This window comes from Camelina sativa, chromosome 12 (assembly GCF_030686135.1).
Source record: "Camelina sativa cultivar CO46 ecotype springtype chromosome 12, ASM3068613v1".
Classification (NCBI taxonomy): Eukaryota; Viridiplantae; Streptophyta; class Magnoliopsida; order Brassicales; family Brassicaceae; genus Camelina; species Camelina sativa.
In genome coordinates this window covers 18,534,699-18,551,286 of record NC_141891.1, presented here as the reverse complement: position 1 = coordinate 18,551,286, position 16,588 = coordinate 18,534,699, and the positions used below count along the sequence as shown (strand labels likewise).

Sequence of the window (16,588 nt, the reverse complement as noted above, 5' to 3'; positions counted from 1 at the left end):
CTCTCCAAAAACTCCAAGAACAAGCCCAGAAAATCTCAGAAACGTTTTCCTCTCTTTTCTCTCTTTCTTTTCACTCAACGGCGACAAATGAGACTTTCTGAAACCCTTCTTTCGTCCCAGACACTTAACACACGATTAGGGTTTTAAATCAAACCAAACCGAACCAATTCGGCAATTAAATCAAACCCGACCAAACCGGAAAAACATGGTGTCGATCGATGCCACCAAGGGTGTCGATCGACACCCACACCAAAAATACACAAATTGGTTCGCGGGCGTTACAAAGTTAAAGTGTTATAAATCTCTGATGTTGTGTAGTCGTAATACCAACCTTGTAGCCAACTGTTATAAGTCAGGCTTTGATTTCATTTATGTTCTTACTTTTGTTTGGCAAACAGCCAAAGACATATGTATTTGCTTTAATAAATGTTTAATTAGTTGCTATTATATAGAACTACTAGGTTTGAACCCGCGCTACACTGCGGGAATATTTTTGTTTTTATTCTGTTTTTAAAACATTTAAATATTTTAGTAAATATATGTACATTTATTTTTGAAATAATTATCATTAATATTAGTTATGTTTTTCTTTAAATATTTTATAAGTTAAAAGATTTATACCATTAAATATTTAGTAAAATGAATGTACTTAAACGGTTGCGGACATATATATACTTTTACGGGTTTCATAGGATGGTTAATTATTTTGTGAGTTAAAAATCTATAATAGATGAAATAAATTAATATTTTTAGCGTTAGTTCAAATCCGTAATATCAAGTCGGGTTCTGGAACAGATTTAATGACTTAAACCTGCAAAAAATTATCCTACAAAATCCATGGGAGTATACAGTCTGAACCCATATGTCCCGCTTGAGTTTACAGGATCAGTATATGTGAACATTTTACTAATTCAATTCTTCTTGTTTTGTTTTAATGGTGAAAACGTGATAATATGTGTGAACCCGCCATGTAAGGTCTGACCTGCAACAGATTTAATGACTTTAACCCCCAAAATATTATTACTTTGATTAGAAAGAATTTGTTTTTCAAGTTTAAGAAAACTTATATTTATTTAATTAATTTATCAAATTAGTATTTAATGCAAATAGTAGTGGTTCCGGATTTTTTGGAAAGTTGTGATTATTGGGGAATAATTGTTTACTAAAATTGGAAACCTTATCATAATTTAATAAATCGTAAATTAATAAAATATAAATATTTAATGTTAATGGTATGATTGTAAATATGTTTCAACTTCAAGATTTATTTGCTAAATGTTTCAAAATATATATATATATATATGTATATATATATAGTAATATATATAAATATATACTTTATGCTTTTTTTTTATTATCGTATCTTTTATTAATTTATAAAGTATATAGCTAATCTGAATACTAAATTATTTAACATATTAATAATAAAGATTATATAATTTTAGTAATAAATAATAATAAACCTGCAAATTTTCTTTAGATTGAAATGAAATATTTATACCCGCCCCAACCCGCAAACTTTAAGTTAACCAACAAACAATTGACAAAAATATACGGACAATTGTTTGTCTAATACAAATGTTATCCAACAAACATTTGTCCTCAAAACAAAAATAGAGAAATATGTAAATATATCCCTAAATTATGTTTGTGGTGACTTTAATTTTTTTGTTTTAAAAGGGAAAGTTTTCCGAGATAGTTCCAACAGAAGATTCTGTATCTTTCTTCGATTGATTCACAAAATTCAGTATGAAATCCAGAAACAGAACTACATGCATCCATGCTCCATCCTTTTTCTATCCTTAAAATTCAAAGGTATCTTTTCTTAAATTTGATTCCATGACATGAATCTTGAATTGGGGATATGATACTTCCGGTGATAACGTCGCTTCTTCTGGTCTCTAGTCCCTCTACGGCATTTCACAACTGTTCTGATCACCGGAAAAAGGTCACTGATGATATTCCCATTTACGCAAACAAAGTCGGACACGTTTCAAAATCCCAGGTCTGTTCGCTAATCTATTTCAGATATGAGCTTTTGGTTTTCTAAATTTTGTTTTCGAATTGCATAGAGAGACTCTTAGCCATGGAGTAATAATTGGACTGTAACTGTGAATTGGGATGGCTAATTCGTATAAAAATATTAGTTAGAAAATAATGAAATTACTGGAAAATGCAGAAACATTAACCAAAACATCTTTGTAAAAAACATAACAAAAGTCTTAAGTTATTTATTTTTTTTTTTTCACAACAATAGAAAAAAAAAATAACTTCAGGCTTTTGTTATTTAGACTCACAAAAGTCTGAAATTCTTTCCTATTAGTAAATCCATCTATTTGCATATGATTTCTATTGATAAATTGCACCAGTCTTATGATGGTGTTCACCAGTGACTAATGCTATTGATATGAAGCAAAGTCGATGAGTGAAGTGATGTGTTCTCAGAAGACTAATGCAAAAATATCAAAAATGATGTACTTTCAGATGATGATCCAAGCCATCTAGACGATAGTGCCCTCTGGTAGGGAGGTAGCTACCAAAAAAAAGATAAGAGTAACAATATATAACAACTTATTTAATTATTTCTAAATGAATACATGTATTCATTGTTCTAAATTTCACAATTACAGGTACTTAGCTTAGTTAAAAAAACTTTTGATCATGTTATCAAAAGCATGTAATCACACCTTATATCAGCAAAAGGTTAGTTCACCGAAGGATGAATCATGGTTCCCTGTTAAAAAGAACAGTTTAGTAAGTTGAGAGGATCAAAAAAGACTATAATATGAATTTACTGAATTAATTTCATTTTTATGTATACTTATTGTACATGGTTTTGTATGACTTCCATGGAGAAGACTCACTTGAACTTTCTACGTAGCCCCACCTCCTCCTCCTCCAAGCTTCTTCAAGCCTCGGCCTCCAGGCTTCTTCAAGCCTCAGCCTCCAGGCTTCTTCAAGCCTCCGAAAAATCTAACGCCGATCACTGTCAAGCCTCTAGGGGATACTCCAAAGCTGGTCATTGTCAAGTCCCCACCTATAATTCCAACAGTCCCCTAACGGCCTAACCTCTGTCGTAGCCAAAGGCTTCTCATTCACAAGGTTTTCTTTAGATAAATATATCTTTGTGTCTGAGACAGTGTCAACGTGTACAATAAAATAAACTCATTTATGTTTTCGAAATTTTAAGATAAAATCTGAAACTTTGCTTTTGACTTTGCAAGTATATTCATGTATCTCTTCCTCTTTAATCTAAACTTTTTCAAGGAAAAAAAAATGTATAACCGTAAGAGTCTCATGTACGTTGTTGAATCGTTGACAAAATATATCCCCTATATAATAAAACGGAACTACACAACATTATTTTGTAGACTATATAATTTTAATAAGTTGTTTACAAATAGGTTATAGATTAAGTTTTATATTATTTGTATAGTTTGGATTTTTTGTTTCCAAAAATTTTAAAGATCTTAAAGAGAATATTCTAAAAAATCATTAGATATGATCTAACTTACCATATTAATTTCCTTTATTAAATTCTTCATCAAATAAAATCCTTTGATATCTAACTTAACATATTAATTTGTTAATTATCATTATAGTTCAACTCTCATTTTTATATACTAGATTTTGAACCCACGCTACGCGTGGGTTTATTTGATTTATTTTGAAAAAAATTATATATGATTGATGACAGTAATGAAATATTATTTTACAGAAAACTTTAAATTACTATTAAGGAAAAAATTAAATTTCATATACGCAATTTTTAAAAATATAAAAATCAGTTGTGTTTTAAAATCAAATCTGATAAAAAAATCATGACTCTAACTCGACGTCCAGGCGAGACAGATCAAACTGGTGACCTCACATATCTTAAACCATTTCTTTGGCCACCAAAAAAACGAAACAATTTTATAATCATGAATTTATCTCCTTTTTCATATTTAATTGATCGTTATCACCTATGTTTTCGTGTTTTTTATTTAATGTTTTCTTATTCTTCATATTCTTTCTTGTCATTTTCATTGTCAAATTTTATGGTAATTGTCACGTTACTTTTACCGTCCAGTTCTTTGTTATACTCTTCTTCTTGTGCTTCCTCGTCAACTTTTTCACATTCTTTCACTGAAACAAACCTTTTTTTTAGACTACCACACAACTTGTTAAATCATCAAACTCCAAGACCAAAATCATTTTTTCTCATAAAAATTGTGCAATTCATGAAAACCAGCATAGTCAACACATGCACCCAATTATTGATAATTTCATCCATATATTTCTCAAACCAAAATCCTTACTTGCAGAGAAAGTAATATGAACTCATGTATAGTAAAAACAATATTTGTGTTTTTCGTCGATCCTTCTTCTTTCAACTCAAATAACATCAAATCAATGTCTTGCGACGTCAATCTTTCTTTCTTATACTTAAAAATAAAATTTTTACTGTAAAAGTATCAAATCATCTATAAAGTCATACACAAAAATATGTTTTACAGCTCATAAGAGATATAAAGCACAAACGGAAATAAGTAAGATATTTTCAAGATATTAAAAAATTTGATATATATTTAGTAATTCTTAAACTTTTAAATTTTTAAAAGAGATTAAATATTTAAAATATTTCAAACTTTAGATGTAGTTTAATTATCTGTAACATTGTTTTTAGAGTTAAATATTAATGACACTTTTACTTTTTATAGAGTTTAAATAGTTATAATATTTTAACATTTTTATGGAGGTATTTATAATTCTAAACATTCTATAAAAAATATTTAAACCTTTAAAAAATTTAATTTGCTAAAATAAATCAAATAACTTTTAAATTTGGAAACCTGATAAATAAGCATAAATCAAGCAAACCTTATAAATTTATAGTTAAAAACATATTATTTTTATTTATAATGGTTCTCAGCCATTGTCAAAAAATTTCTAGCCGATGTGGGACGTTGTACATATTTTTTTTATTTCTATAGATTTTATTTTTTAAAAAAATCTTAATAATATAGATTACTACTATATTTCCAAAAAAATTCTTAGCGACATATCTAATTCTTATTGGTTTTTTAAAATTCTATATGGACACCTTTAGGAGTTTATAGCTTTAACTTTTTATTAGTATAGATATACTATCTTAAAATTTCTATGGAGGTTAAGTAATTGTAATATTTTAAAACATTCTATAAAGTTTAAATATTTTAATATTTGAACCTTTTAAAATTTTCAATATTTATAATATTTCAATTTTTAAAATTTATAAATTTTAATTTTTTAAAAAAGCTTTTAGATGTTAAGAAATTTTTAAAATTTAAAAATTATAATATTTTGAAACCTTTTTAAAGCTAAAACTTTTAGAAGTTCAATATTTATAATATTTTAAACTTTTAAAAGGTTCGGATATAATATTTGAACCTTTGAAAAGGTTTCAATATTTATAATATTTTAAACTATTAAAATTTTAAAATTATAATATATTAAATTTTTAAAATTATAATATTTAAAAACTTTTAAATTTTTCAATATTTATAATATTTAAATTTTAAAAAATTTAAATATTATAATATTTTTTTGAAACTTTTTAAAGTTTTAGTTCGATCAAATAAAAAACAGGATCAAACCGAATAAAACTGAATAAAACTTTTAAACTTGGATGCCTTATAAATCAAGATTTCCTGTTCATTCTTTGTTGGAAGCATATTAATCTTATTTATACTGGTTTGAACCATTGTCTAAAATTTTTCTAGCCAATGTGGGATATTGTATATAGTTTTTTTTATTTCCATAAATTTAAAATTTTCCTTTTTCTAAAAAATTCTGGAAATTTAGAAAATCTTAATGAATGACATGTCAAATCCTGATAGGTTATTTAAAATAATTCTTTTTTTTTTTTTTTTTTTTTTTTTTTTTTTTTGACAACAAAAGATCAGCTCAAACGAGCCAATTGGTTGGGAAATCGTTTACAAATAAAACTTGGTGCGGAGATGTACGCGCTTGGCGTGCCAAAGAATCCGCCCTTACATTAGCATTTCTAGAAATTAGAGATAAAGAGAAAGAAGAGAATTCCTCCCTATCAGTCTTGATGTCGTCAAGGTACGCCGAGAACGCTGGCCAGTCGGAAGGGGAAGACACCATCTTCACCAAGTCTGAGCAGTCGGTATAAAAAGCCACCTCTCTGAAGTCATGCCCAATCATGCAGCGCATCGCCCAAAGGAAAGCTTCAACTTCAGAATGTAATGGAGATAGACTTCGTCGGAAATTCTTGGCACCCAAAAACGGCAAACCTGTCTGGGCGGAGGTACAACACCATCCAGCACCTGCATACAAATCCCCTGCTTTCCATCTATGAAGCATCGGTATCCCAAAAAAACCGAAGGAAGGGAGGTTGTGGCCACCCTAGCCGGGGTCTCCAAAACTGCTGGAATGGTGGGATATGACACCGGGTCGTCCTCAACCTGAGCCTTCTGCCACGCTGCAGCTTCGCCCTCTGCTAAGCTAACAATATCCTCCGGCCGCTCCACAATATTTTCAAAAACACGTGCATTCCGTGCTTTCCAAATAAACCACATAAGCCACGGAAACGCCGCAACATGGGCCCCAGGATTCTGCTGACCCAAAAAATGATCAACATTTGCATATACTGATTCCGTCGGGAAAGAATTTGGTCCCACTGGTACATGAGCTAGAGCCTAAACCTGACGGGCCGGAGGACACACAAAGATTGCGTGATTGATAGTCTCCACATCCGCGCCACATCGCACGCACCGTAAGTCGCAAGCAATACCCCGTCGTCCCAAATTTGCCGAAACCGAAATACACCCAGTTAAGACCTGCCACATAAAATGTTGGATCTTAGGTGGGCAACGAGCCCTCCACACGCTAGCCAGCAGGGGGGTAATTTCCGGGCCAGAGCCAGTGGCCGCAAAAATCCGAGACACGTCATGACGTGCAGTGTGATAGCCAGATTTGACTGTATACTTCCCTGTTTTCGTGAAGTGCCAACCAAAAGGATCATCCTTTTGATTACCACCCAAAGGTATAGCCCTTATGAATGCAACATCAAGTGGGTCAAAATGCTCATTAAGCATATCCAAACGCCAAGTATTAGTTTGTCGATCAATTAATTGATCAATTAATTATTTAAAATAATTCTTAATATATAAAATTCTGAATATTTCTAAAAATGTTAATTAGTGACATGTTGAATCTCTATTGGTTGTTTTAAAGCTTAGGTGGACAGCCTTAGAAGCTTATAGCTTCTACTTTTATTTAGTATAATGAGTCTATTTTGTGAAACAAATAAATTATTATATTATTTATTATAATTAAAAAATAGTTTTATTTCCGGATATACCATAAATTGAATTTTAAAAAACAAATATAAAAGATTCAATCTAAAAAATATTCAAGTTTAATTAATATTATTGTTTAAAAATAATAACTATTGAATTAAAAATTTTACTGTGTAATGGGTCAAAATTTGAATATTTAAATTCAATTTCATAGTTTTTTGTTGAATTTTATAATTTTTAAAATATAATTAACTTTAAATAAGTTATTTTGAAATATTTTTAAAATACTGAAACTTGATATTAAAGTTAGAACTATAAACGCTCTAAATTAGTTTGTTATAGCAATGTCAATAATATGTCACTATAATATAAAAGAATTTGAGAATTTGTTAAAAATGCCTCTTTTGATATACCCCTTTTCAAAAATACCCTATTTTCTGGCCATTTTTATTTTTGCCCTCTTTTAATATTTAATGACCATTTTACCTTTAGAAGAAAATTATTTTATTCAATAAAAAGAAAAACAAAATTTTCCCGCCAAAAAATTTTCGACATATTTTCCCGCCAAAAATTTTTCGAAAAAATTTTTCCGCCAAAAATTTTTCGAAAAAATTTTCCCGCCAAAAATTTTTTTGTCAAAAAAATTTTGATAAAAAATTTCGACCAAAATTTTTCCCGCCAAAAAAAAATTTATAAGGTTTTTAAAAGGTTTTATAAGGTTTCTACCTTATAAAAGCCTTATAAACACCTTGTAAAGGCTTTCATAAGATTTTTTAAAGAGTTTTAAAAGGTTTTTTAGACAACTTGTACACGCTTTTACAAGATTTTGAAAAGGTTTTTCAAAGGTTTTCAAATGGTTTTTAAAAAGATTTTTAAAAAGTTTTTAAACACCTTGTAAACGCTTTTACAATGTTTTTAAAAACCTTGTAAAAGTTTTTATAAGATTTTTAAAAGGGTTTTAAAAGGTTTTTAAACACCTTGTAAATGCTTTTAAAAAGTTTTTAAAAGCGTTTACAAGGTGTTTAAAAACCTTTTAAAAGCATTTACAAGCTTTTTAAAAGTATTTACAAGGTTTTTAAAAGCGTTTACAATGTGTTTAAAAACCTTGTAAACGCTTTTAAAAAAAACTTTTAAAAGCGTTTACAATGTTTTTAAAAGGTATAAATTTCAATATTTTTGGCGGGAAAATTTTTCGATTTTGGCAGGAAATTTTTTTTTTTGGCGGGAAAAAATAATTTTTTCGGAAAAAAATTTCGATTTTGGCGGGAAAAAAAGTTTTGGCGGGAAAATATTTTCGAGTTTGATGATTGTACATTCTTGCTGTCACTCAAAAAAGGGTAATTTGGTCATTTTGTATATAAAGAGGGATAGTTTTAAAAACGGTCAACATGAAGGAGTATTTTTAAAAAGAGGTATGGAAAAAGGGACATTTTTGAGAATGCCCCAAAGAATTTCTGAAACAACCGACCTTTTTTTTTTTTTAAATAAATAATAAATAATTATATAATTAAATAACTACAACTAGTGGTCCCATACCCACTAGCCACCTAACCACATTCACAATCCAACAGCGGAACCACATACCAAAAAATATCCAATAAAACAATATCCAATAACCAAATAAGTAATATCCAGCATTAATCCCAAACAGCATAAATCAAACAACCAGCAATCCTAACAATGCTCTAAGACTCAATTCTAGCAACCTAACAATGCCAGATAATCATACAATCAAGTCCCTAGAACATCCTCCTCTTCATTGCCTTTGATTCCACGATCACACTTTGCCTTTACCTGCACCACAAACACAAATTGAGATGCATGAGTATTTGATAAACACTCAGTGAGGCAATCCTCCCATCTACTGGGCTATACACACAAGCAATAAGATCTCTACATGCCGCAAACAACAATCAATAAAACAAACCAGGCAATATACATAGCATGCAACGTCCATCGTAACTGAACAAGGGGTGTCGACCGACACCAAACTGGTGTCGACCGACACCCTGCCCGACACTCCCGAAAACCCTAGTTTGCGTCGACCGACACCTCCACATGGCATCGTTCGACACTCGCTAAAGTCCCGAGCCGTCCTCGCGTTGGTGTCGACCGACACCCCAACTGGTGTCGACCGACACCGATGCCGAGCAGCAATTTCCCTCGATCAGAAACTCCGAATCTCGCCTCCAAGCTTCTCCAATCCGCTCCTTGCACTCCCAGAAGCCAAACCCAGCCTAGACAGCAACGAAATATCATAGAGAACTCAAAGAAACAACCACATAAGCACCAAATCACATAGAATCTAGAGATCTTAGCTTAGATAAGCCATGGTCATGCACTCACCTCTTTGCAGGAAGATTCTGACCAACAAGAACGAATTCCCTCACTCCTAGCAAGCTTCTAGCACCTTCCCAGCCTTGGATCTCCCAAGAACAGCAAGGAATCTCTCAATCTCTTCCCAATAGCTCAAGAACACTCTCTCTTTGTGTTTTCTCTCAAAAACGGCGAATAAGACAAAACAACACGACCCTAGGTCGTTTTCTTCCTTTAAAACTCGATTTAGGGATTCCCTAAACCAACCACGCAAACCGGACAATTAAAATTGAACCGACCAAACCGACCACAATTGGTGTCGATCGATGCCTCACTAGGAGGTGTCGATCGACACCCTTACCAAAATACCAAAATTTGGTTAGCGGGTGTTACAATTCTCCCCCACCAATATGGATTCGTCCCCGAATCCCGCAATACCGTCCATCTGCCAAGGACCTCCGTGCCACCGTCTGCACGGCCCGCATGTCCCCAGACCGGACTAAGCACCGTCAGCCAAGGTTTCCCGTGCCACTGTCGCAACAGCCCGCACACCTCCGACTGACCCTCGAGGTCTCCCTCTAGCCAATATACTCGCATCATAAACACTATTTGCTCACAACTCAGTGCTTCCCCCGTCCGTGGTCGCAACCATCGAATCATGCCGGCTCGCTATCAGGCCAACCGCCTTAAGCTACGGCATCCAGGAAGTCACTCACACACACACACTCCCCCCGCTCTCAGGTCGCAACCTTCGAGTCATACCGGCTCACTGCCAGGCCACAGCCTACAGCTACGGTATCCAGGGAGTCTCACGCGCCCACTCCCCTCCCGCTCTCGGGTCGCAACCCTCGAGACATACCGGCTCACTGCCGAGCCGCGGCTCACAGCTACGGTATCCAGGGAGCCTCACATATCCCGCTCTTGGGTCGTCACCCTCAAGCGCGCTCTCGGATCGTCATCCGAAGCAACATACCACTCCCACTTTCTGGCCACAAAGTCCATCGAGCTATCGGTATCACGTGAGTTAGGCTCGCACGGCCTTGAGCAAAAACAAACACTGATGCCAACGAGTATCTTCCGGCTAGATCTACCTCAACATTTCCACAAAACATTCCCATTTTAGAACTTTCTATTTATGGAAACCTTCCTTTTGTGGAAACTTTCTATTTATGGAAACTTTCCAAAAATAGAAACCCGAGCTATTTCTCTTTTCCCATGACAACAACAGTCAAACATAAAGAAAAATACTCATCTTATTAATCTCAAAAATGTCATAATCGTTACAATCTCAACGAAAATACATCAGAAAAAGCAAAAATACAACAACCGGAGCAAACAACCCGCATCCCGAGCACCACCTCATCTTGATTCTTAGTCGCACAACCAACCACCCCTAAGCGACCAAATATCAAGAGAGATGGGCTGGAATACTCCGTACCCGCTCCAGCTACGGACTACAACTCGGACCCGGCTAGACAAGCTCAAGTCGCGGTCTGCTTCTCAAACCACTTCTTAAACCTTGCCTTCATCCTCGCCTCGGGCTCCCAAGTCTGCTCCTCTACTCCGTCACAGTCCCACAGGACTCTCATCAAAGGAATCTTCTTCTTCCGAAGTTCCTTGACTCTCCTCTCGAGCACCCTCACTGGTCTCGCCTCTAAAGTCATGTTAGGCTGAAGATCTTCAGGAATCTTAGCCAACAACTGATCACCCTCGTGAAGACACTTCCTCAGCATCGACACATGAAATACCTTGTGGAACGCACGCATAACCTCAGGCAACTCCAGCCGGTATGCCACTGGTCCCACCCGCTCAACCACTCTGAACGGTCCCATGTACCTCGGACTCAACTTAGTCTCTGTCAATGACCTGTTCGGACCCCGCAACATGGCCATCTTGAGGTACACTCTATCACCAACCTGAAACTCAAGATCCTTTCTCCTCTTATCAGCATAACTTTTCTGCCAATCCTGAGCCTCCTTCATGTTCAGCCTCAAAACCCGAATCTTCTCCGAGGTCTCCTGAACAAAATCTGCACCAAATATGCTCCTCTCCCCCACCTGAGTCCAACATAATGGTGTACGACACGGCCTCCCATACAAGGCCTCATAAGGAGCCATCCCAATACTAGCCTGGTAGCTGTTGTTATAAGCAAACTCCACCAAACTCAAGTGATCTGCCCAATGACCACCCCAATCCAGCACACACATCCTCAATAAATCCTCCAAAATCTGGATCGTCCTCTCTGACTGACCGTCCGTCTGAGGATGATAGGCTGTACTCATATGCACCTTCGTGCCCATCTCCGCCTGAAATGCCTTCCAGAACACTGAAGTGAACTTGGAATCTCTATCAGACACAATACTAGCAGGCACCCCGTGCAATCTGACTATCTCCCTCACGTACTTCTTGGCCAAAACCGCTGCTCCATCAGTTTTCTTGATGGCCAGAAAATGCGCGGACTTAGTCAAACGGTCCACAATGACCCAAATAGCATCAAACGTCCTCGACACAGGTAAACCTACCACGAAGTCCATCGTGATCAAATCCCACTTCCACTCTGGAATGGGTAAACTCTGTAACAAACCACCAGGAACCTAATGCTCCGCCTTCACCAGCTGGCAAGTATCACACTTCGCCACCCAGTCAGCTACGTCCTTCTTCATCCCGACCCAGTGATAGTACCGCTTGAGGTCACGGTACATCTTGGTCGCTCCTGGATGAATAGAGAACTTGCTCGAATGAGCCTCTCTCAGTATCTCCTGCCTCAAATCCTCACCCTTGGGCACACAGATCCGACCATGCACAAGGATAGTATCATTGGCAAAAACCTGATACTCTGCACCCGCAGCCTTAGAGGCATTCACCAGCCCCTCATCACTCTCCTGAGCTAACCTCACTCTGCTCAACAAATCTGCTCTATCAACTGCCTCCAAACCCAAAGGTTCCTGTGATATAGCACACAAACTCAATGCACTAATCTCACCTACCAACACCTCCATATCCTGCTCCTGAGCCGAAGCCACCCGCTTCTGACTCAAGGCATCTGCAACCAGATTAGCTTTACCAGGATGGTAAGCTATGTCCAAATCATAATCCGCTACTAACTCCATCCAACGCCTCTGCCTCAAATTCAGCTCAGGCTGAGTAAAAATGTACTTCAGACTCTTGTGATCTGTAAATACCTGTACCTTCCCACCATACAGATAGGATCTCCAAATCTTAAGAGCAAAGATCACTGCTGCCATCTCCAAATCATGAGTAGGATAATTAGCTTCATGCTTCCGCAACTGCCGCGAAGCATAAGCTATAACCTTCCCCTGCTGCATAAGTACACAACCCAACCCCACTCTAGAAGCGTCTGTATACACAACATAAGGCTCGTCCTGCTCAGGCAATGCTAACACCGGCGTGGTAGTCAACATCTGCTTGAGACTTGCAAAACTTGCCTCACACTCTGGTGACCACACAAACGGGACATCCTTCCCTGTAAGCTTAGTCATCGGCTGAGCCATACTCGCAAAACCCCGAACAAACCTCCTGTAGTAACCTGCTAACCCCAGGAAACTCCGAATCTCAGTGGCACTCTGCGGCCTCGGCCACTCCCTGATGGACTGAATCTTCTCTGGATCCACTGAAACTCCCTCAGCTGAAACAATATGACCCAAGAACCCCATCTCACGCTGCCAGAAACTGCACTTACTCAGCTTAGCAAACAACTTCTGCTCTCGCAGCTTCTCCAACACTGCTCTCAGATGTACTGCATGCTCCTCAGGACTCTTAGAATATACCAGGATGTCGTCGATGAAAATGATGACTGACATGTCCAGAAACTCCTGGAACACGTTGTTCATCAATCTCATAAACGCAGCTGGCGCGTTTGTCAACCCAAACGGCATCACCACAAACTCATAGTGCCCATATCTCGTCCTGAAGGCTGTCTTCCTCAAATCTGCCTCATGAATAGGGATCTGATGATAACCTGAAGCCAAGTTGATCTTGGAGAACCAAGTAGCACCCCTCAACTGATCCAACAACTCATCAATCCTCGGGAGAGGGTACTTGTTCTTCACAGTAACTCGGTTCAAACCCCGGTAGTCAATACACAACCGAAAACTCCCATCCTTCTTCTTAACAAACAACACCGGAGCTCCCCACGGTGAACAACTAGGACGAATAAAACCCTTGCCCAACAAATCCTCCAGCTGCTTCTTCAGCTCTGCCATCTCTGCTGGAGCCATCCTGTAAGGAGCCTTGGATAACGGCATCGTCCCCGGTTCCAGCTCAATGGTAAAAGGATCCGACCGAGATGGTGGTAATCCCTGCAATGACTGGAACACATCCTCAAAGTCCCCCACAACCGGAATACCGCTAACCGTAGACTTTCCCACTGACTCTGGCATAGATATAGTAACCAGATAGGCCTCACGGCCCTTCCCGATCATCTTCCCTGCCTGAACGGCTGAGATCACGAGACTCCCCGAAGTCGGTCTAATACCCTGAAAAACCAACTTCCCTCCTGGACGCTCAAACTCCACTCTACCCCGATAGCAATCCAAATGCACCTTATACCGGTGCAACCAATCCATACCAAGAATGACGTCATACAACTCCACTGGACTGATAAGCAAATCCGCTGGCCACGACTCTCCTGCGATCTGAATATCAACTCCTCCAGCTCGTCCAATAACCCTCAGAAACTTGCCTCCAGCAACTCTGACAACTCCTGAATGCTCTCCAGAATCCCCTCTGATCCCCGCACTCACGGCACAATCCGGAGTAATGAAGCTATGAGAAGCTCTAGAATCAAACATAACATGGGACTTAAACCCGCCAACCAACAAGGTCCCTACACAAACCTCATGTGTTGAGAACCTAACACTTGACCACAAACAAAAACAAATATAATCTGAACTATTGAATTGACTAAGTTCGAATCTCAGAGGTTATACCTGTGATCGCTCCTGCACTAGTGCCACCGGGCTCCTGAATCGAATACACCTGAGTCGTCGGCTCAATCCAACCCACCGGCTGCACACCGTGCTGCACACCCTGCTGCACCCCTGGCTGAGCTCCAGCCTGCAACACTGCTACCGCCCTCTGCTGCAACTTGGGACAACGAGGCTTGATATGCCCCGTCTCTCTGCAGTAGTAACACACTCGAGTATCTGTCCGCGGCTCCGTCACCGCCCGCTGCTCTGTCACTGCCCGCTGCTCACCTCTCTGTGGACAGCTAGACACCTTGTGGTCCCTACTACCACACCCAAAGCACTTCGCACCCCCGTGCCTCGATCTCTGCATAACATCGAACTTCCTCTTCTGCCCCTGCGCAGGCTTGCCGCCCTTGCTAGGAACAGAAAGCGGCTGAGACTGATGTGGCTGCACCGAAGAACTGACCACAACCACCTGTGACCTCAAGTCATCCTCTATCCCAGCTGCAACCTCAACCAGCTCTGCTCTCGTAGCATAGCTCCTCACTCTGCACCGAGTCCTCAAATCATCCCGCAGAGCCAACAAAAACCTCCACACCTGAGCCGCCTCTGGCTCCCAGGCCCTGCCTGCATACCCCACAAGCCGACTGAACTCTGCATCCAGCTCCCGCACTGTACGGTTCCCCTGAGTCAGACCCAAGAACCGTGCCTCCATACGATCAAGAGCCTCCTGAGGAAAATACTTGGAGTTAAACTCCCCCACAAAATCTCCCCAAGACATACCCCTCTGCACCCTCCGTGCTGTCACCGACCTCCACCACACACGAGCATCTCCTGACAAGTAAAACACTGCCAGATCCACCCTGTACCGGTCGGGACACCTAAGTGAAAGGAAAATATCCTCCATCCGCTCTCTCCACTCATCCGCTACACTCGGATCGGTACTTCCTGAGAAATACCCTGCTCCCACATGCCGCAGCTACTCCATCATCCGCACATACTGAGCATCCACAACCTCGGCCCCCGGCTGCACACCTGCCTGCAAACCCGCCACAGGCTGCACCGCTGGACCCTGCCCACCACCCACGGGCGGCACTACCGGATCCTGCCCACCAACCACTGGCGGCACTACTGGATCCTGCCCACCAACCACTGGCGGCACAACTGCTGGAAGTCGCTGCAGAACCTGAGCTAGCAAGTCCATCAAGACATCCTCCCTGCCTGGAGCACCTCCCGCTGCAACCCCCACACCCGGGGTAACACCGTGACCGACACCGGGCCCATCCACCCTGCCGTCACCCAAACCAGCCTGGTCTCCAGACACACTAGGATGAACCTTTGACTCCGCCACCTCCTCACTGGCCATGCTCTGGGTCACACTCACACTGGCCTCAGGAACCTGACCTCGTCCCCGACCCCGAGCACGACCACGCCCACGACCACGACCGCGACCAACAGCATCCTCACCCCTAACCATCTGTATCATCCAAGAACAGAAGGCTAAGCAAACAATAATTCTATTACACAAGAAACACAACTTACCGTGGAATCACAACACAGGCTCGAAGAGGATGTTCTAGGACTTCATGCCACACTCAATTGACCAACCACACAATCAATCATAGCATGGAATCCTAAACATCAACAGCAAAAGCACAATGAACCCTAGTCCTAGAACCGTAAGGGCTCTGATACCAAAATGAAACAACCGACCTTTTTTTTTTTAAATAAATAATAAATAATAATATAATTAAATAACTACAACTAGTGGTCCCATACCCACTAGCCACCTAACCACATTCACAATCCAACAGCGGAACCACATACCAATAAATATCCAATAAAACAATATCCAATAACCAAATAAGTAATATCCAGCATTAATCCCAAACAGCATAAATCAAACAACCAGCAATCCTAACAATGCTCTAAGACTCAATTCTAGCAACCTAACAATGCCAGATAACCATACAATCAAGTCCCTAGAACATCCTCCTCTTCATTGCCTTTGATTCCACGATCACACTTTGCCTTTACCTACACCACAAACACAAA

General features: G+C 38.9%; 1 protein-coding gene and 2 long non-coding RNA genes across 9 annotated transcripts; 1 reads left to right on the top strand and 2 right to left on the bottom strand.

Moving 5' to 3' along the window:
- Nucleotides 1-1,527: 1,527 nt before the first annotated feature.
- On the top strand, nt 1,528-3,215 carry LOC104732135 (uncharacterized). 7 transcript variants are annotated; one of them, XR_015573865.1, is made up of 5 exons: nt 1,528-1,815; nt 1,906-2,005; nt 2,485-2,521; nt 2,631-2,703; nt 2,859-3,215. It is a non-coding gene; the product is annotated as an uncharacterized LOC104732135 (long non-coding RNA). The 7 variants fall into 7 exon arrangements; XR_015573867.1 differs by having other exon boundaries at nt 2,631-2,754; XR_015573864.1 differs by having other exon boundaries at nt 2,485-2,529.
- LOC147930711 (uncharacterized) lies at nt 2,561-3,048 on the bottom strand. The gene is made up of 2 exons (XR_015573871.1): nt 2,831-3,048; nt 2,561-2,734 (listed from the first exon to the last, which is right to left on the bottom strand). It is a non-coding gene; the product is annotated as an uncharacterized LOC147930711 (long non-coding RNA).
- Nucleotides 3,216-6,188: 2,973 nt separating the features above from the next.
- LOC147930710 (uncharacterized) lies at nt 6,189-7,085 on the bottom strand. The gene is made up of 2 exons (XM_087476995.1): nt 6,828-7,085; nt 6,189-6,602 (listed from the first exon to the last, which is right to left on the bottom strand). Exons 1-2 carry the CDS (start codon nt 7,083-7,085, stop codon nt 6,189-6,191), a joined length of 672 nt encoding a protein of 223 aa, XP_087333121.1.
- Between the last annotated feature and the right edge of the window lie 9,503 nt (nt 7,086-16,588).